At 40.3% G+C, this 21,607-nt stretch overlaps 2 protein-coding genes and 1 long non-coding RNA gene across 4 annotated transcripts in view; 1 reads left to right on the top strand and 2 right to left on the bottom strand.

Moving 5' to 3' along the window:
- LOC110989807 (uncharacterized) overlaps positions 1–7,952 on the bottom strand; it is a 30,179-nt gene extending 22,227 nt beyond the window's left edge. Inside the window, exons 1-2 of the long non-coding RNA XR_002599691.2 lie at positions 7,819–7,952; positions 6,615–6,701 (exon numbers count right to left, since the gene is read on the bottom strand). This is a non-coding gene — a long non-coding RNA (uncharacterized LOC110989807). The remainder of the gene's footprint in view (positions 1–6,614; positions 6,702–7,818) is intronic.
- On the top strand, positions 61–17,295 carry pfas (phosphoribosylformylglycinamidine synthase). Its single transcript, XM_022254431.2, has 25 exons — positions 61–311; positions 982–1,137; positions 1,396–1,534; positions 2,450–2,681; positions 3,049–3,127; positions 3,364–3,472; positions 4,010–4,150; positions 4,645–4,772; positions 5,060–5,188; positions 6,814–7,074; positions 7,849–8,079; positions 8,539–8,762; positions 9,159–9,296; positions 10,121–10,252; positions 10,839–11,069; positions 11,352–11,532; positions 11,668–11,751; positions 12,135–12,290; positions 12,522–12,638; positions 13,125–13,276; positions 13,644–13,845; positions 14,122–14,343; positions 14,579–14,740; positions 15,219–15,374; positions 15,697–17,295. The coding sequence occupies exons 2-25, from the start codon at positions 990–992 to the stop codon at positions 16,005–16,007; spliced, it is 4,065 nt and encodes a 1,354-aa protein (XP_022110123.2). The 5' UTR covers positions 61–311; positions 982–989; the 3' UTR covers positions 16,008–17,295.
- LOC110989802 (Fanconi anemia group B protein-like) overlaps positions 16,219–21,607 on the bottom strand; it is an 18,356-nt gene continuing 12,967 nt past the window's right edge. For both annotated transcript variants that reach the window (XM_022254434.2, XM_022254433.2), the window contains 2 exons: positions 20,101–20,341; positions 16,219–18,813 (listed from right to left, as the gene is read on the bottom strand). In XM_022254434.2, the coding sequence (XP_022110126.2) occupies positions 18,372–18,813; positions 20,101–20,341 (683 nt within the window). In that variant the 3' untranslated portion in view covers positions 16,219–18,371. The remainder of the gene's footprint in view (positions 18,814–20,100; positions 20,342–21,607) is intronic.

The following is a 21,607-nucleotide window of genomic DNA, read 5'->3' as shown; positions in this document are numbered from 1 at the left end:
ATTCTTACAGTACCCAGGCCCCTGATGCATAATTTCAACACAATTTGCATAGAAACCTGACTAGGCCTACTGGGGACTTTGTCGCGCGCCGGCCGACATTAATCGGCCTGGCGCGTTTCACGTGCGTGCCGCCTGATGAGTCGAGTCTGGGAGATTGTGCGTAGTCCGTGGGTGGGATAGAGCATCAGCAATTAACAGAAAAATGTATTGATATTAGGGTTTAGTCTCTTCTGCTTGATCTTGATCGTTATAGAAAGCTCCTGCAGCAACATACTCAGCTTGGAAGGAGTGGAGAAGCTAAAGGTGTAAAGGTAGGCCTGTCGTCCGGCCTTCGGTCATCACTTATCATTCAATGTTTACAGTCTTTTTTGATCTTGTAATAGGCCTATCAATCAGGCGCTTAATATCACTTCAAGTACATGTATATAAAGCCATTGTTATAATTTGTCAGCTATTTAAACGAGAAAGTAAAACCACTCCGTGTGACTTGCAGCCACTGTGGTTCACCGCGGGGTCGTAACACTATTTAGTATTTGTTTTTTAACCCAGTATTGGAGGTATCAAGACCGGTGATACAAATTAGGCTTTTTCAAGCGAATTTCCCCATGAGAGCAACTGTGATGTACCTTCAGCTCTTGAAAATGGTGTAACAGTGGTTTTTGACCATAAGAGTGATTTTCAAAAAATTTCAAAAATCAGAGGTCTCACTCACCAATCTCCTTTTTTTTACCCAACAATTGCACTGTACAGCCGTACTGTACACTCTGTGTGCAACGCGATGGCGGCTGTGGGCCAGTGGCTGACTCCGCATGTCGGTTCAACCATTTTTGGAGGAATAGTTTTTAATCGCATGAGCAGCCTAGCTGTGTGACTTGACTGATACTGGCAAGACTTGTGACACGCTGCACAAGCTGTAGCTGTGTGGCTGTGACAGGTGTAACACTCCCGCTTGCACAATCTTTTTTCTCTCATTGCTTTCAGGATTTCAGATGGCAGTGTTGCATTTCTATAGTTGTCCTGGCATTCAAGCAGGGGCATCCAAGGCCTGTCTGAATAAAGTGAAGTTGATCCTCAAAGATGCAGGTCAAGTGGAGCTCAAGACAGAGATATGCTACAATGTTGAAGTCCCAGACAAGGGTATGGAGATTTGTGAATCAACTTCTTTTTCCTCAGGAGGCCCTACGATAAATTGGCTACACATATCATTCCTTGGATAAGTGTGATGTCATAAATATTCATGAAAAAACTTTGATTGTAAAAGTTTGAGATCCATTCATAGGAAATGTCCCACCATGCTACCAGTCGGGATAGCCAAAATAATAATTTTTTGAATTTGCATAAGTTTTTGACACATTGCAGACATCATAATCAAATTTGATTTTCCTCATTTAAAAGATTCTTTGACAAAAGAGGACCTTCAAGTGCTACACTGGATCCTTGGAACTCCATTTGAGAGCAACAGCTTGGCTACAGATTCTTTCCTGATGGAAGGCAAAACTTCAGGAGAGGACCTAATCATTGAAATAGGGCCACGGTGAGTTGACAGCTTACACTTTGCGATTCTTTTGCACAAACTGTAATCAGAATATCCTCTGATTTGAATGCAGCTAATGGGTGTTTGTCAACTGTTTTCCTCCCAAACTCTGGAAGTCACTGATAACACATCTTTGGAAACTAAGAAGCTGAATGCCGAAAGAACGACATCTTACTGAATCTATATGATGTGAAAGGTGACAGTTATCACATCTCCCTAAAAATCACCAAACAAACATGGACAATTGAAAATACTCCTTAAAGACACAGCTTTGGCATCTAATCAAGAAACAATATTGTAAAATGGTCTCCTCATGCTGTTTGCTGATGATACTAGGGCTGAGTCAATTTGAATAATTCACTATTCAAATATTCTATCTTCAATTTGGTAGAATATCCGAATATCCGTTCACACCGACCGGTAGATTGTTGATGAACAAACTTTATACAAAATCAGTTGCAATAACACACACAATTGTACATTATGATCAATATGATAGCTTCTCACATCTAGGAGTATCTCCATCCACAATTTACATGTAGCCAGATTTAAGAGATGAACAAGACTTCTGGCCCTGTTGAAATTTTGTATTCCATTTAATTTGTTTATTGAATAATTTACTTTTTTATTTGTGTAAGATTTCTGACACTTTTCATTAGAATCTGTGTGAAACAAGCCTCCATAGTGTAATTTTTCTCATTTAAAACCAAAGAAAATGTTCCCTTTTCATGAATTTTGCATTCGAATATTCAAATTTGAAAAATACTATTCGAATATTCGACAATTGATCGAATATTCGGCACAACCCTAGATGATACAGGGGTGTGTTGTAGAAACAAGTAAACCAAACCCTTTTGTTCATGAGTTGGATCAACATTGAGCCATTGTATTAAATACTCCTTTACTCTACCACAGACTTAATTTCTCCACGGCCTGGTCCACTAATGCTGTCTCAATGTGCCAGTCAGCTGGAGTCTATCAGATCACACGCATTGAGTGCTCCCTTCGCTACTGTGTAAAAGCAATGACAGCTGATGGCCACCCCATGACAATCTCACCAGATATTGCCGGGGAAATCGCCGGCACACTACATGACCGAATGACAGAGTGTCGATATGCAAAACCTCTGGAGAGCTTTGCAATAGAGGTAATATCGTCAAGCAAGTCCTACTTTTCATTGCTTTGCTATACATGTGTATACTAGCTGCGTAAATTACTGCAGTACTGTTCTGATTAATGTTTCACTTGTTACATTGAAGTGCCCAAACCATGTTCTAGCGATACTTAAAGTATATGGTTAACTGGAAGAAAGAAAGTGACCAACAGAAAAAGACTAAAGAAAGTGAATAAGGGATTGGAAGGACTCGTTAGGTTCTTCACCAAAAAGTTGAGACATGCCCCAATATTGATATGTCTCACAAGAAATGAAGTTATTCATTGTTATTTGTTCTTTGCTATTCAAGTTGGCCTTGAACAGCATGTTACTTCCCCTCCCAATTCATTTTTTTTGACAGGTGCATCCTGAGCCAGTTTTTGAGGTAAATGTTATGGGAGAGGGGAAGAAAGCTCTGGAGAAAGCCAACATAGAGTTAGGTAAGATTCTGGAAGGTAACTCTCTGTTAACATGGAGTCCTTGATTTTCAAGTGGAACATACTTCATGAATGAGGGTCATATCTTGGCTAGAACCATTTTGTATAGATTCAGAAAACTTTGTGAAGGGCAAGTTTGAGCCTGATTAAAAAGAGCATCCACCATTATTTATCAATAGCCCTTTAAGTATGAAATATCAGTTGATTTTGTACAACAATGCTTCTGTATTATTTACCAGGACTTGCTTTTGATGATTGGGATCTTGAGTTCTACACAGACTTGTTTCGGAATAAGGCAAAACGTAACCCGACCAGTGTGGAATGCTTTGATCTGGCACAGTCTAACAGGTGATATTTGTACAAGTTGATCCGTGCGGATGAATCTTACCACATAATCATATTATACCAGCAAGCCCCTAGTAATGGCCAAACCACTGCACCTACTGTGGTTCTAAAAATGGTTAAAAGACAGTCGTATTGGATTTGTAGCTGTCTCAGTGCTTTTATAATGGTTCTTTGCCCTTCCCGGTAGATAGCCTTCAAGTGCAGCAGTTCAAATCAGATAATGAGTCAAATCAGAAAGGCACCCTTACATTTGAGTCAGATTTATTAAAGTTTGTGACATGTCCTGTTTGACATTCTATGATTTGCTAGATGGCGTACCCTGGAGCTCCAGTCGGAGCTTAGATTTACACAACTTTTTCAATGTTGGATTCTGTCTCGAAAGGAGACTGATATACATGTCACAACTTGTATTTTGACAGTAGAAATTCACAACAAGAGAATGTCTATACTGTTTCCTTTCCCTCTTTCCAGTAATAACATCTATACCCTATAAGAGTATTGATAACATTGTAAACGCCAGGGATATTGCCTATCCTTTAGTGAGCACAGCAGGCACTGGTTCTTCAAGGGGCGCATGATCCTAGACCAAGAGGAGCATCCGCTGTCCCTTTTCAAGATGGTCATGGGCACCCAGGCTAACAGCAACCAAAACAATGTTATCAAATTCTCTGACAACAGCAGGTGAGCCCGTGAAATATTGATTAGAGAGTTTTAGGTAGCTGATTGGTTGGTGTCCTATATTACTTTTCTCATCAAGGGTCATCCTTTTTTCGTTTTTTTCATGGTTATACAAAATGTGGAGTGGATGGGTTTGCAGTCTGTCAAAAAGATTAAACATGGATGACCTGTCGTATTGATCAGTAACTGTTTTTTGTTTTTAAATCAAGTGCAGGAGATGTAACAACAACGGGAGGTTGTTTCTTTCCATTGGCAGATAGTCACAGTTGCACATCAAGTCTTAAACTGTTCAAATGACAAGGGCATTTGACCAGCTCTTTTACTTCTGACTTGACTTGTGGTTGACTTATGAAATTTGACTCACAATCGACTTGGCTACAAACTCTGCAGACGGCCCTATAGTACAGATCTGCTATAAATTAAAAACCAATTTTGCTGTAAAAGTAAGAAAAAAGTACTAACACACACTGAAATAACTAGTGTTTCATCTTTGACAGTGCAATCCAGGGCTACAGGGTACAGACTTTGGTTCCAGAGACCCCCGGTGTCGGTGCTTCATCGTTCAGACAGCAAGTGGCACAGCGACACATCATATTCACCGCTGAGACTCACAATTTCCCAACAGGTGGGGAATTAAACTTTTTGTGTGTTACAATTTTTCCTTGTAAGCAATGTATGGCGACAAGCATTGTCACAAGTTCTATGAACAAAATTTGTTGGTATCTTGTGTAACTGTGTACTCCTAAATTGTACATTAAAAATGCATGTTTAAATACAACATGTAAACATCATATTAAAGTAGATTATACCACAGACAACAGTCACAAGCTTTTGATTTTTGCCTGCTAAATGTATTTTTAAAACAATCACAGATGCATCTCAGCATGCTCTCTCCTTGTCTATCTTACAAAGGCGTGGCGCCATTTAGTGGAGCAACGACAGGCACGGGAGGCCGTATCCGGGATGTGCAAGCAGCAGGACGGGGTGCTCATGTTGTGGCTGGCACAGCAGGCTACTGCTTTGGAAATCTCTTCATTCCAGGTATTTTAGTGGATAATTCCTCTTGAAACTCAACAATACTGGGAGTGTTTGTAGGAATTGGACACCGGCCGCAAACATTTGCAGCACAGCATGCTATAAATATTGTACGTATTTTGGGTTTGATGAGAATTTGAGATGCTGCAGGGTTTCAGGGATGAGGCATGGTGGATGGAATAACCCAATGAAGAATAGTGTTGGGCGGTTCCAGAATTCTCAGAGCTGGCTCCGGCTCCAGCTATGGATCGCGATTCCGAGTTAGAACCAGCTCCCAAAGATATAAAGAAAAACATAAGGTTTAATTAAACACATTAAAAATCTGTCACTGCCATGGCACGCGCATCACGGCGGTGCCATCGCCACTGCACTCACCAATAGTACAACAGACTGGCCTTTCATGGGCTTTAAGATTATCCACAGAGGGTATTTTGAATTTTATTTTTACCTCTTCGTAGACTAGTCATAGCTGGAATAAATCTACAACATGTATGTACAACCATGATACAACTCAGCACTGCTTCCTCCTGCACTAGTTTCCACTCTACGTCCATGTATAAAAAGACTTTAATCAGAGCAACAACTGATCGGCCCTTGCAAGTACATGTAACTTTACCCATAATACAAATGGAAGTTTGGAACCATGCCGTGGAACTTCATGTATGGACTGGATCACGTGAACTTATTGAACATGTGCCAGTGTATCGTAAATGGCCATGGACCATGCATAAATAAGTTATTTGTCCACAGTGGACGCATCAAAAACTCTGATACCTCCACTATCTTGTAAGCTATGCCGTTGCCCCGGTCCATGCATGGAATGGCTCAGAAGTGAGAAGTTGGGAACTGGGACTGTCGCTGGTGCATGACTTTGGGCAACGGCTAGACTATTTCTTAACCACAGGAGGATTTTGCCTGGTGTCAATATGTAATACAACACGTCATACGCAAGTACCAGGAAAAATTCACCAATGTTGAAGCCACAGCCACATGTAAAACAGTCTTCGAGCTTCATGGCTTCCGACCGTCAAAGCTCCGCTGCACCGCGCATGCAATACCTAATTTGGTTTGGTACCCAGACACAAGGGTATTTTACAGTTCATTAGTGTACCAATTTCCCTTGTGTGGAAGGGTGCCCTGCTTAATGTGCAGCATGCAATACACATACATGCGGGAGCGGCGGTGACTCGGATTGGATGTTTAGAGTAGTCACGGGCACTAAGCCGTGACTGGGACTTGGATTTGATGTTTGGAGTCGGCTCTTTCAATGTAGAACCACCAATGGTGGGTACCCGGTTCTTCACAAAAGCAGAGCCGCCAATTCCAATTTTTTTGGTGGAACCACGGTTCCACTCGGAACCGGGATTACCGCACAAGCCTTATAAAGTAAAGTTTTCTTGAGATGAAAAGAATTGAATACAGCTTCACTTACCTGTACTTGAACTGACTTGAGGCATTCATTGTCTTGCTGAAGATCACATAACCATCCATATCCTGCTTACCTTGTCACTTTACCTTCCTGCCCAAGTGAAATCAAGAACAAGGCCAGGCAGGCCATCAGAAAAACATGGAATGGTATTTTTTATGTGAAAATATTCACGGTAATTGTTCTTTTCTTTTTTATTGTCCAGACTACGAGCTACCCTGGGAAGATGCCTCTTTTGTGTATCCATCCAACATGGCTTCGGGGCTGCAGGTAGCCATCCAGGCAAGCAACGGGGCCTCAGACTATGGTAACAAGTTTGGGGAGCCCGTTCTGACAGGGTTTGCTCGGTCGTTTGGTATGCTGATTGGTGACGGGGAGCGGCGGGAATGGGTCAAGCCAATCATGTTCAGCGGTGGCATTGGCTCCTTAGAGAGCAGTCATGTGACCAAAGCAAGGGCAGAGCATGGTAAGCAATAACTGATCTCAGGCCACGTTTCAACCCCATTTTCACAAGGAGAAAAATGGGGCCTCAAATCAGGTTTTTTTTTTCTTATTTCTTTTTTTTTTGCGAACTCAGTTAGCTATATGATGCCTACAACTTGGTGAAATAATTTTTAACGAAATCTACTAAAAATCAGCCAAATCATGATCTCTGTGGGGCAAATTTAATTAAATTAAACTTCTTGTTTTCACAGAGACAAAGTTGTTTTCTATAGATATGGCATTAGCAATTAAGAGCAAACCCATGGGAAAACATGTTTTGCTGTTTTCAGGAAGAGAACAGAAAAGAGAAGAAAACACATGAATTTGAGAATTTTTACAAACAGACAAAAGTGTTTGTTTACAGAACAAGCAATTTCAATTGATTTCTACAAATACTATTTTGTATTTTTTGTCATTTAAGATCTCCACTTTCATAGAGTAGCATTGGTTAAGTCAAAGGAATGCTAAATCCTGGCAAAAATAAATGTTTTCAAAAGAGACCAACTTTAAATGCAGTTTTCTTGAAACCTAATATTTATTCTCTGATGAAACTTCTGTCTCTTCACAAAAACGGTGACAATTTTGTAAAAAAATTTTGAATGAACTGGTCTTTATCATGTTTGAAAGTACGCTGTGGACGTAATTCTAATGCCTATGCCTGCATGTTAACAAAATGGCATGCCTACTTCTTACAGTATCAATTGAAGTAAATCACCGTCAAACTCACATTTTTCACACGGATTCCTGTCTTCCCCAGGAATGAAAGTGGTGAAGCTTGGTGGCCCTGTCTATCGCATTGGTGTTGGTGGTGGGGCAGCCTCTTCCATTCAGGTTCAAGGGGATAACACAGAGGAGCTCGACTTTGGAGCAGTCCAGAGAGGGGATGCAGAGATGGAACAGAAAATGAACAGAGTGATCCGTGCCTGCATCGAGATGGGGGAAAAGAATCCCATCAGCAGTATTCATGACCAAGGTGCTGGAGGAAATGGTCAGTATATGCATGAAATTATTTGCCACTGTCAAGTTAGAAAACTGAAACAGCATACCTCCTGATGGTATAAAACTTTTCGATATGCAAAAAAACATCAAAGATAGATCTTGCAGCTTTCTTTTTTTTTAATTTCTTGAAATACAATTTACAAGGTTTTTGTTGAGGTGCCTGGTAAATTTCTCTTTGAAAAAGCTTGCAAGTACAAAACTTGGATAGACGTCTGGCATTATACATGAATATTTTTAATTTGCTTGGTTGCTATATTCATTGAATTCTCTTGTTAGTCAGTATTTTAAGGAAATGGAAACTGCACAGGGATCAGCATCCCTATTACATTTAAGTTTAGAAAGTGTTCCATGCATTTACACTCTTGACTTTAAAAAATTCTTGGCAGAATTGTTTGGCAGTTCTGGATGAACCACGAAAATACATGTATTTGAATAATTTCTGCATAAGGCAATGTCTTGAAGGAGATATCCGAGCCAGCTGGTGCCCTCATAAGAGCTAAAGAATTCCAATTGGGCGATCCAACCATCAACACCATGGAATTATGGGGTGCTGAGTACCAGGAGAGCAATGCCATTCTCATTCCAGAGGGGGCATCCAATGTACTGAGAGATATCTGCCGCAGGGAGAAATGTCCAGTGTCATTTGTGGGTGACATAACGGGGGATGGGAGGGTAAGTTTAAAAGGTCAGACGAAAGAAGTGTCGTATGAAAAAAATGTCAAATTAATCATACCTACTAGGATTAAAACATATTGCCAAAATGTGGAACCACTGAATAGCATGTTATGTGCGTCTTTTCACTCTGATGTTGCCTGCTTACTCCCTCTAGGTTGGTTAGAGCTTTCCGTGAATTGTGTTATTGGGATTATTGCGCTAAAGTTGATGACACCATTTAATTCACCTCTCTCTTGCATTTCCTTAAGGAATTAACTAAGCCTTTCTCATAACATTTTGTCTTGCTTCACCTGTTGCTGTTAAATGAATGCCTGTCTGTGTAGTCTTACTTCAGGTGTGCTTTACGTGTATTCTCAGTAATTTGGATACTTTGAATCTCACATTTAATTGCAGATACGTCTAGAACAGGAAGAGGAAGATTGTGTGGAAAATGGTGGAGTGAATGGAGAGGCTACTAACAAGAAGATGCGTTCATGTTCCTACCCAGTTGATCTGGAGCTAGAGTGGGTCTTAGGATCGATGCCCAGAAAGGTCAGTTCTACTTTCCACATTGTACACAGCGGTGCTGCTTTGTAACTGCATTGTTAGTGTTGTAATTTGAGTACGGAAGTCTTTATTAAGTTTCCAAATGTCAACTATGCTGCAGATGACACAGGAATGGTAATTAAACTCGAGCACAGAAATCCTTGGAGCTTAACTGTAGACAATGGTTACCGGCCAAAATGCAGTGCAGCATCTGTGGCCTTTGGCTGGTTCTAATTGTGGCATTTGCTCAGTACAGTTTGTAAGGTTATGTTTTGGTACTTGGAACTAAAGCAAGCTACTAGACCATGTGGGTTGGCTTGATTAAAATTAAAAGTGAACTCAACTCTTCATTTATCTAACTTGACAGCATCAATGAAAGAAATAAAATGGAATTTCATGACCGTCTACCCCTGATGAGTAATTTCAAAGTTGTACCTTAGTATTTTAAGCTAGATTTTGAAAAGAAAATGAAAGGGCGACTTGGATCGCATGCGAATCCTAAATCAATCTAGTTTTAAGGAGCAATATGAATAATGGCTTTTTTTGTGAATTAGATGCAATCAGGATAGAACAATGTTTTGTTTATAATTAGGAATTCATCAAATGGATAAAAATGGAACCTGTAAACACAGGTTTGTCCTCAGAGGTAGGTTTTGTTTGGTCCCTAGGTCATAGAAACCCTTGATATTTTACATTGTCTGGGCTTTTTAGATTAATTATTGGTACTTTACCGTTTCTCATGTTTTAAGGCCCAGAACATTCTAAGATCATCACTGTGGATTCATAAATCAGGAAAATTGAATTTTATGACTCATACATCTTCAATTTAGGTATTCAACTTGGATCGAGTGAAACCCAAACTGAAGCCACTAGATTTGCCAGCAGATCTTACCGTTAGAGATGCTGTTGATCGAGTGCTGCGTCTTCCATCTGTGGCCAGCAAAAGATACCTCACAAACAAGGTAAGCTTTGAACATCTTTTCTGTTTGAACAGGAGAAAGGTTTCATTGTTTGCTCAGACATATTTCTTTTGCTTTGAATGTAAACTGTTTCATTGAAGCATCATTACACCAGTATACCAAGAACTTCATTGCCATTTTGTCCAGTGATATTTTAAAATGAAGCCAAGAAGGTGAACCAGGTTGCTGTATCAGGTTTTGAATGGATGCTTTTGCATGGCACATTGGTTGTAGACATTTGAAAGAAATTGTGAAGTCCTGCAAAGTAAACTGTCATTCTATGAAATGTCAAATACATTTGCATTTGTTTACGAGTCACAGAATGTAATGGAACTTGTAAATGCACCAGCTCGTTGAAGGCTTAACTTTTTAAGAATAATTCTCAATTTGCAGTGTCTCTGACCAATTTTCAAAATATCTGATATCGAAAGCCTAAAAACCAGAATATACATATATTATGCAGTGAAGTATAGGAGAGATTTACTGAGTATTACAGCAGATTTATAAAAAAAACCTCTTAAATATTTAAACCCAAAAGTTAAATTATCAAGGAGGGACTCATTTTGAATGACATACTTTTTTTCATCAGGTGGACCGTTCAGTGACAGGACTAATTGCTCAGCAGCAGTGCGTTGGCCCCCTCCACACTCCTCTTGCAGACGTAGCAGTCACAGCCTTGTCCCATTTTGGCACTGTTGGCTCAGCTACCTCCATTGGAGAGCAGCCAATCAAAGGCCTTGTGGATCCGGCTTGCGGGGCCAGGATGTCTGTTGCCGAAGCCCTGACCAATCTGGTGTTTGCCAGGGTGTCGTCTCTGAAAGTAGGTGGCAGTGATTCAGAAACAAACATATTTGGGCATGATGGTTGCTGGAACATTTAAGCAACACGGTTGGTACAGAATTGCTAGCTAATTACTGTGACCGTTTTTATGAAATAATCGTGCAAAAGTTTGTCCCCACTGTTTGAAAATTCACATTTCAGAGTTTAAATGATTTCGGTGAATTTCAACAGAAATGAAGTAATTCTCGAAAGTGAATTTTTCTGTCAAGCGAATAATAAACGGATCATAGAAAGAATTATGAGAAAAATGTGTTTTTCTCAGGATGTGAAATGTAGTGGAAACTGGATGTGGCCAGCTAAACTACCAGGAGAGGGCGCTGCACTTTTTGATGCCTGCGTCGCGATGTGTGATACAATGAAACACCTTGGAATAGCCATTGATGGAGGGAAGGATTCACTCAGCATGGCTGCCAGGGTTGCCAAGGAAACTGTCAAAGCCCCAGGTAAGAACAGTGTTCTCTATACTCCTTTGCTGAATTGAAATCTTTAGTTTTAAATTGGTAGTAATATCGTGCAGTACGTACTATTACACCATAACAGATTACATCAAACCAAATACTTTGTATTACATTTCAAAGGTGCACTGGTCATATCTGCCTATGTTGGTTGTCCAGATATTAGATGCACGATCACTCCTGATTTCAAGTGTCCAGGAGACTGTGGTGAGTTTTATTTATTGACAGTCATTGAACGGTAATCTTGTTTTCTAATGCTAAGTTTAGTGTATTTTTTCTGTGTCCTTTGCAAGGCACCTTTACTTTTAATATGGACAGGACAGTTTCAAATTGATGTAAATAATAGCAATTTGAAACCTGTATATAGTTTCTGTATTAAAATTTTTAGCATTTTTCTCATTACGTTTAGTGAAATGTTTTTCAGAGGCTCCGCTACAAAAATATGCGTGCTGACTCTGCAAGTCAATGCACTAGTTTTCTTGGAAGCCCTTCTTTGGTTAAATTCTTCCAACTAAATTATAGTCTTTTTTTGAAAGGTTTTGGATTTTAGGATGTGGTTGTTAAAATCTTACCCCCATTCACTGCTGCAGGGAGCATCTTGTTTGTTGACCTGAGCTGTGGCCATCGTCGCCTTGGAGGCTCGGCCCTGGCTCAATGCTACAAGCAGCTTGGTGATAGCGTGCCTGATCTTGAGAATGCAACCATGCTGGCTGATGCCTTCAATGTCACCCAGGAACTTCTTGCCGGTTTGTTGACAAATTCATCTAGTCAAAATTGGAATGATTAGTCAGAGCCAGGATATCTTTTGAAAAATGTTGTTAAAGCAAGGAATAATTTAATTTCTAACTTACAAAAATTCTTGTCAAGGTCTGTTTGAAAGCGTACAAGCAAATCAGAGAAACTTGGAAAGGAAAAATTTGTTATTACAGTTGGAAATGTGTCCACATGTCCATACCACATTTTTGTTTTTGTTTTAGAGGGCTTGTTGACTGCTGGTCATGATGTCAGTGATGGAGGGTTAGTTACCTGCCTGTTGGAGATGACCTTTGCAGGGAATTGTGGGATAGATGTCAGCATACCAAATGGCAAGAAGGGTAAGACTTGTGCACTCTTTGCAAAGTATTGTAATTTTGCAAATGAGCAAGACTGGTATAAAAGGGAACAATTTCCGGCAGAGGAATAAATGTTCTTTGTAGCAAAGAGAAAAGTTGAGTGCAATGCTCAATTTAACTTATCCAGAATTTTCTCAGTCCTGCGAATTCCCTTACTCTTGAGGAAACCAGTATTACATTCTTTGCTCTTCAACTCTCAAGGGCACCAGTTTGCATCTAATTGGAATAAAGCCAGGGTGTACTGTCTTCCAAAATCTGTTGGATTCTGAAGGGTTTGGGAGTGTTTAGATTACTGTTAGGCTGCGTCTGAATTACTTGCCTGTGGCCAAAATTACACACTAGTCTATGGTAGTGGTTTCAGCCACTTCCCATAGTCAGGTGCGTGATTTCGGCATGCAAGTAATTCAGATTTGGCCTTAGATTCTATACCAAAATAGTCTGATTGCCAGTTGTGTTTATGATGTGTAGTATCAGGTTTGAAGGTACTTTTTGCGGAAGAGCTCGGTCTGGTGTTCGAAGTGTCAACTGAGAATGCTGAGGCTGTGTGCCAGAGGTATGCTGGGAAGGGAGTGCCTTGCTCTGTGATTGGTCATTCATGTGGCCAGGGATCAGACTCCATGGTGAGACTTGTATGACTTTTTCCTATTTGGCAGTCATGTATTATCATTGAAGCTATGACAAGAAAAGACAAAAACAGATTGATTTCAACTGACTTATTAAAAGACGTGTCTCTAGTTAAGGGGCATTCTCCAGCATGCATGAATCCTCCACTCTGCAGAAAACCAGCGGCGCATCCTTTAATCTGTGTTTTCAAAGGGCGGATCAAGACCGAGTGAAATAACCATGGCTGGGCCCTACCTTTCTCCGTCCTGTAAAAGTCTGTCCCAACTTCTTGGCCTTGTGGATTTGGAAGGATCCGAAGGGTGAGAGTCTAGAAAAGGGGAAGGTGGAAGGATTGATTTAAACCATACCTTGCTCATATGACAGGTGCGAGTCTCGGTGGATGGCAGTGATGTTCTAACTGAACAGATGGTGGTCTTGAGAGATATCTGGGAAGAGACTAGTTTCCGCCTGGAGAATCTGCAGGCCAATCCGGATTGTGTCGCTGAGGAGAGACTAGGCCTGGCACAGAGGGTGGCTCCTCCATACAAGCTCACCTTTGACCCTAACAACCACAAAATAGATGCAGGTATCGTGAGCACCAACTTGGGTTGGATAGATCTGTCTTTTCTTCAAGTGAATCCTTTTAAACTTCTTTCATGAATAACTCACACTCGCAAAATGTTGGGGTCAAAAGTTATGCACCACAGAAGGATTCAGTATTGGTGGGCATAATATACAACATGATGCATATGATACACAGTGAACCCTTGTTTGCCTAAAGCTGAGATAATTGTTGTGATAACTTTCAGTGCAGACATCATCCATTGCAAGGATAAGTTTTTCATATATATGCTTGACACAGAGGTGGCCAAACCAGGCTTTGTTCGACCTAAAGTGGCTGTGATTCGTGAGGAGGGCAGTAATGGTGATCGTGAGATGGTTGCGTCACTCTTCAGTGCCGGTTTTGATGTGTGGGATGTCAATATGCAGGACCTTGCCACAGGAAATGTCACACTGGACCAGTTTAGAGGCGTGGTCTTTGTTGGGGGATTCAGCTATGCGGATGTGTGTGGATCTGCAAAAGGTTAATAGACCAGAAAGTCACATTTACAGTCGTTATCATCGTTAATTACCATTTTGAAATTTCAAGAAGTATGAAAAAGCTTTCTAGCATTTTGAGAAATTTGGTACTTTTTTGAGTGGAAATCTGGAAAATGATGTGAGATTTCACCGTGAATTCTTAAAGTTTCTGATGCAGTAGAATGCCTGTAAAAACAATGTTTATTGGAATGTGTGATGTTTTTTTACAAATCTGTTAGGTTGGGCAGCAGCGATCCTGTTTAATTCCATTGTGCGCGCTCAGTTTGATGCATTCCGTGCTCGTAGTGACACATTCTCTCTGGGTGTCTGCAATGGCTGTCAGCTGATGGGCCTACTGGGCTGGGTGGCCCCAGACAATGGACCAGGGATGCCAGATGGAGGTAATATCCTAAAAACAAAGTAAATCTGATAATAAGCTTGGAAGCTGCAGTTTCATAATGAATTTCAGTTCATACAAACCTTGAAAATTCACCCTTGTGTCTCAAGTAACCGTAAATTTCCTCTGCTGCAGTGATTCATTATGTAAAGAGCACGGTATTATGAGCAACCCTTTCTCAGGAATGTTCCAATCAGCAAATGTTGGTTTCACAGTTGTAAAAGACAATTTCATTATAAGTCCTCCCCAATTCAAATTGCAGCTACAGTGCCTTAAGTTGTCCAGGAGAGTGTGGATATTTTAAAATATCGAAAAAAGTGGTTTTTTTTTCAACACATATCCAAAGGGATACAAAATAGTTTTCCTAAAAAAAGAGGATTATAAAAGTGCATGAAGATAAATTCAGCCCAAAGACCCTTCCAGTAAATGACAGGACAAATAAACCTAATTTCCAGGATGATTTTCCCTTTTCCTCTTTCCAGATTCTGCATCTTCCAAACAGGGTGTCTTCCTGACACACAACAAGTCTGAAAGGTTTGAGTCACGCTTTGTGAGTGTGGGAATCAGTGAGAGTCCTTCTGTTCTCCTTCAAGGCATGGAGGGGTCTGTTCTGGGCATCTGGGTCGCCCATGGAGAAGGTACACATTTTATTATTATGTTGGTGAAGGAGACTGTTGCAGTGTCAGCTTTACCGAGTGACAAACTACATGTACATGGAGAGATGTTTTTTTCTTTGCCAGAAAAAAATTGAAAATTTGCAAGAGTAAGTGGAAAGCTTTTGAATGATATACTCTTGATTCGGTTGGTGTCGCAGCAATTTTAGAGCATCTTGATCTACATGTGGATATAGTCACTCCAAATTAATGGAAGTCCATTCCTTTGATAATACTATGAAGATAACTCATTAGCGGTGATATAGGGACTGACTGATTCTTTTTTTTCTGTTTTTACACTTTGCAGGCTACATGAAGTTTGCTACAGACACTATTGTCAACCAGGTCACTCGGAACAACCTAGCACCCATACGCTACGTGGATGACCAGGGTCGCCCTACCACCCAGTACCCACTCAACCCAAATGGATCCCCGGAGGGGGTGGCTGCCCTGTGTTCCCCAGATGGGCGACACCTGGCCCTTATGCCCCACCCAGAGAGGTGCACCTTCATCTGGCAGTGGGCATGGATGCCGCAAGAGTGGAAGCAGGACGTCAAGGTGTCACCCTGGATGTACATGTTCAAGAATGCATGTTCCTGGTGTCTCCAGAATGCTTAGAGGAATTTCAGGGTATTCTCAGTACAACGGTATTGCTTATTTATGAAGCTCACAATGTGACATTTGTGGTTCTAGAGTGTGGTTCTTAACTTGACACAAGTTGGTTTTAAAAAGCAGTTGAAGATTGATTCACAAAGCACATCCTGCACAATTAGAAAAGTAATGAATTCTTAAGGATGGTTCGGATAGAATGTGACAAAATGGGACACAATGTTTTCCCAAATTAAATTTAGAGATATCATACCTATTATTCAGCAGTGTTAACTGGATTTAGTCAATTAAGCATTGTCACATCTGCAATCATCCCAGTGAATTGATATCAATACACTTTGTGTATGTTAAAAATATTCATCAAGTTCTTAATTCTTGAGAGGAATCTTTGACAAAAAAATGAACATGCATACGTGTGTTCTGGTGTATAATGCGTTCACTAAGGGAACAGTCGAGTCCATTCCATTTAAATTGTAATTTGTGAGGGTAAACAAGAAAAGCCCAAATGCAAGGATGTATCCAGTTTGAATTTAGGTAGAGGGTGATTGAGAATGTTGCTTGATGGAGTTAATTTAACAGTACATACTTTTTGTCTGAAAAAGCTGTACCGTAAATGATGTACAATAGGCCTATGTGTTGATGGTGTCAATCTTTTGTTTACATGTATGTTTTTTAATGGACCTTGGAATCCCCCGGCTTGTCTGCCTCCCTCAGCTTGCCTGGCTCCCAGAGGAAAGAGCACATGTAAGCAAAGTGTGACATCATCAATACATATGCCTATTTCAGTTCTACATTTGCATTTAGTTATGTTATCTTTTATTTTTTCCTCAGTTTCTGTTTCTGTTTTCACTGTATAATATCAAGGTTATTTGATCTTATTTGACATGGAGATGAATGCCATGTTTGATATACAAAATCTGTGCAGGTGACGCAAAAAGCTTGGTAACTTCTGTCACCAGAATACACTACATGATAGGAGAATTAATCATGCGTGCTGTTGGTTTGTAGCCTTACAGAAACAATCCTGAATTACCAACCATCCAGACCATATATTTTGAAATTGTTGGAATTACACAAATGGAATTATTTAAATTATTTTTTGAGTTTCTTCCAGGGTATGCCGTGTGTTATTTTTGTAGCCATTAATATCAACGTTTCCTGATGTTACTGAAATTTATTTACTGAAATTCTAAGAGCTGTATTTTTTTTTCACATGTCACTTGGTTTTAAAGTGACACACGACTTTAAACATGGTCAGGTGAGAGGTTAATAAAAGTACTTCCATTCATGTTCTTGATGATGTTGGGAAACTTGTTCTCTCAAAATAAAAGAAAAACATAAATTGAAAACTAACAAAATGTGAAAGACATAGAAAGAAAACAAAAAGAAACACAACTGCAATAATTGACAAAATATTAAGTGCATATTTATCAAGAGACTTCTTTGGAATGGCAAAAGGGCATGTCACAACTGTCTGTGACACGGCTACATTTTTACTGAGCCCCCTCCCCTTTGACAATTGTCTGAAACTGTCATTGAAATCTTACAGGTGGAACGTCTTGTGCATCTTCAAATTCACAAAACAATATAGCCTTTTGGGAAGAACATTCATTCTAAGAGCTCCATCAAATTTTGGTTGACTATTTTTCTTGCAGAAATTCTGCTCAAGCAGAGATGTCCTTTTCTCTTTTGTTAAATGAATTTCTGGTTCTGAAAGTTCTGACAGAAACTGGTAGCACATTTCAGTACATGTACAAACGTTGACAACTCTCAAATGAATTCCACAAATTCATAAAGCAAACAAAATAAATTCAAAGGAATACATCATTGATAAAACAGTGCAAAATAACTGGTACAAAAAAAAACATACAAAATCTAAACATTCTAAAGACTAATAAAGCATCTATCATTGGTTTTAGTCATGAAATATTTGCAGGAAAAGAATTCATTGAATTTTGTTTCCAAAATTGTTACCACTAACCTGAAGGAAAGGGAATTCAATGATTTTGGAAAAGTGACTTGGCCTGAGAAATTTGGCATACACCTGTTGGTGAGAATTACTAGCCTATCATTCAGTCATTGGCCATATTTTTGTGCACAATTTTCAAATTCAAACTGTCTTGCACTTCCGTATTTCAAGATTACAAAGTTTCTGTATGGCTGATGGAGAATATTGCTAGCAACTGCTGATGGCTGTAACATGTCATCAGCTCAATGAAATGAGGCCATTCAAACAGCAGCTGAAACCCTCTGAGGATATTTTGTTAACAAGAACGGGACAGATTTCTTCATTCTGGGTTGAAAGGTTGGCCCATGTTCCTCTTCTCAACCCTAAGACACACCAAGGCAACCACAAAATCTAACTGAAAAGACTCAACTTGAAACCGAGAAAAGACGAGCCAGCCTATTAGCATCTGCATCAGTTTCTATCTGTAAGTTCAATAACTCTTGTCTTAGCATGCACGCCCTGTCAGAAGCACAGGCTTCAGGATGTAAATCGGAATTACACCATTTTCTCCTTTCGCTCTCGAAATCCCCTCTGACCTGTTTCAGTTTGTCCCCACCAGAAGGCCCTGCACTGCTGCTATCCCCAATCACAGCTTGGGAGTTATGGCCCTGCAACACGGATGAGGAAGCAGTGACTAGCAACTGCTGCAGACTTCTGGATGTGCACTGCAATTCCTTGTCAATGGCAGTCAGGGAAGTTTCCATGGCAGACCAGATCTGATTGGTTGGTGGGAGGGGTTTGATGATGATGTCATCGGGAATTTGCTGATACAGGTGCTGGCAGAAAAGGAGGAGGTCTGTTTGATTCCTGAAATCAAGATAAGATAGATATGACCAACAGCCAGTTCATACTCCAAGCAATGTAGAAGCAAAACAAATATGATGTCATGAAAAATTTGAAGCCAACTTTTGCCCAAGTGCTCAACTTTTATGAATCCCCATTGAGAATATTTGATCTGACATTGGAATTTGCGTTCATTTTCAATTTCATGCGATGCATGTACCAGCCTTAACCACTTCCTGCCGGGGCAGTTATCAACGTATCAATCTCAATAATCAATCTCATCAGAAGGAATCCACTTCGCTCTCGTAGCACCAGGGTAGTGATAAGATTATTTCGTGAATATGCAGTGGCAGAAATTTGTGCTGGAAATTGGGGGGGGGGTTGGGGGATGGAGAAAGGTGAAGGCATGACTTGCATGGCCATGAAAATTTGAAAAGCAGGGAGATGACATGAATGATTCTATATAGAAGTCTATGTTCATATGATTGATGTACAGATGCACACATGTACAGTATGTCACATGCAGAATCTGAATTCAGAATGGCACATTTATGGCTTTTTTTTGTAGTTTCCCCGCCTTTTCTGAGTGATATCGAATACATTTAAGTCGGTGAGAAGTCTCAAAAAGTCTTTACATTCCTCTATAGTTTTTTGCTCATCACAAAAAAGTGGGGAGGATGATTCAACAGCCCATCCCCCATCTATAAACGTGGGGGGTATACAATACATACCCCCGTCCCTCCAGGATTTATGCCCATGTGAATATGAGATCATGATTTCATCAGAAGGAATCCAAGTAATGATAAAATTCTTTGGTGAACATGAGATATGGATTTCATCAGGTGGAATCCACTCTTTGAATGTGCCAGAAAAAATAAAACCACCCAAGTACATGTATGCAGCCAAATCATCCATTGTATGAAACAACTCCAACTTTAAGAAATGGCAACTCTCAACCAATCTTGCAATGAAAGTTGTCTTCAAGAATCTTGCATTTTAACAGGAATCAAAGTTACCTGTATGGTAACTTGATTTTGGGGTCAGGAGGTAAATTTCGTGAGCAACATTTATCTTACATGCTAAGCAAAGTCTTAATGGCAGGGTTTTAGCAATACCCAGCATCCATTACAGAGAGCTGTGCCCTGTGACAGGTTGGGAATGGACAGTTCAGTTGCAACATTTCCTATGATAGCCATTCATATTTGAAATTTGGAAAGACCCCTCCCCCAAATAATTCCTCAGCCTTAGACTGGCCAACGTTTATGATGATTAAGTGAGGAATCCATTTCTTTCTCCATTCTATCAACATACCTACTCCACACTGTCAGTTTCATCTTCTTTGGCCCCTCTAGGGACACATTTTTTAATCTTGTCATGCAGAGAGATCCAGAAGAAGCTATCATTCCACCCTGTCTTGGCAAACTCTGGAACCCTAAGGGGCTCTTCAGGGCGCCCTCCACACACTGCAGGTTGCTGTGCTTGGATATCAGCAGGAGGGGTGTGGCCAGTTGGAGGATGTCAAGAGCTTGCATATCACGCAGATACTCTCCTTCTGTTCCAAAAGACAAGTTACAAAGGACCAAAATTTTACTAGGAGGCGACAAAAGTAACAAAATGTTGACCCCAAATTACCATTTGTGCTCCGTCCTGTTTGTGGCCTATATTCCCATACTAATTTGACTTCAGCTCAAAGTTCATCTGAAGTGTGATTTTGTAAGAAATACAGGATAGCCTCCCAAAAATGCAACTCAAGGTAACATTATGTGACCCAGCTGTGACCAAGCTTTATTTGACTTGAAAAAGGGTTGATTGGCAAACCTATACAGGGAACAGAAATGAACAAGTAAACATTAAACTACTCATAAGGTATAAGACAATAAAAAAGTACATCCGATTCATTAAAGATTCACAGCAACTCCAGGGTCCATCCAGGAATTCTAACTCTTGGTCATTGTTTTACACAATAGACAGTTGCTTCATACTAACGAGCTCAATAATAGTAGCATAACACTCCACAAATGGGATTCTCCTTGTCTTTGCAGGTGCACTGATCATGCAATTACCGTAGCTGTATGCCCCAGCCCATACAGCAATATCAATAACCATTACTTTGTAGTGACCTTTAAAATTTAAGGGCTCGTGCACTAAAACTGCCCGGTCACAATTATTTCTCCCCAAATTGTCAGAAATTGCTGTTTTTGGTATGAAATTAAAGCTTAGGATGTTACCATTTCAAACCTGAAGACTTCATTTAAATCTGATGATGCTTTGTGGAGATATTTTCAATTATGTGACACAACCCATTCTTCATTCACTCCAACGGAAGTTTATACAATACAATCTTGCAAGTCCGTGCACTCAATGCATTCAAATCCTATTTACACAACTGTTTCCGTTCCTTACCTCTTCCAAATTTCTGTCTTACTCTGTGCTTAGTAAAACTGATGCATATTTCAAGTACTATACATTCACATGTACTTGATTGCACAGATCTGTTATGGGGAGTCAGGTTGGCAAGGTAGTTCTTCCCTCGCCTTCCACCCCTGTGGTCCCGGGTTCGATTCCAGGCCTGGTCAACATGTGGATTGGGTTTTCAGTCCCTACCTGACCCGGTGGGTTTTACCCAGAATATTCCTCTGGGGTTTTCCTCCCACCTCTAAAACTGTAACTGCTTCTTACTGTCTCCCCTTTACTGATGTTGGTGAAAGTGGGTCGTTTGGCGGCTGCCCGAGGCACCCTCGTATGCCATCAGCTCAACCACGTTTAAATGTACTCATTGTTCTACGCTTAATGTCTTCATTGTACAGTACATTTGAAC

This window comes from Acanthaster planci, linkage group LG02, assembly GCF_054643075.1.
Source record: "Acanthaster planci isolate LZ-2023a linkage group LG02, COTS_SCS, whole genome shotgun sequence".
NCBI classification, from domain to species: domain Eukaryota; kingdom Metazoa; phylum Echinodermata; class Asteroidea; order Valvatida; family Acanthasteridae; genus Acanthaster; species Acanthaster planci.
Note: the sequence above shows the minus strand (reverse complement) of the source record. Positions and strands in the feature narration are given on the sequence as shown.

Excerpts from the sequence above, each read along its gene's own strand:
- pfas (XM_022254431.2), top strand. The coding sequence starts at position 990 with ATGGCAGTGTTGCATTTCTATAGTTGTCCTGGCATTCAAGCAGGGGCA. Across the intron at positions 7,075-7,848 it reads CAAAGCAAGGGCAGAGCATG|GAATGAAAGTGGTGAAGCTT; the intron begins GTAAGCAATAAC and ends TGTCTTCCCCAG. Across the intron at positions 14,344-14,578 it reads TGTGTGTGGATCTGCAAAAG|GTTGGGCAGCAGCGATCCTG; the intron begins GTTAATAGACCA and ends CAAATCTGTTAG.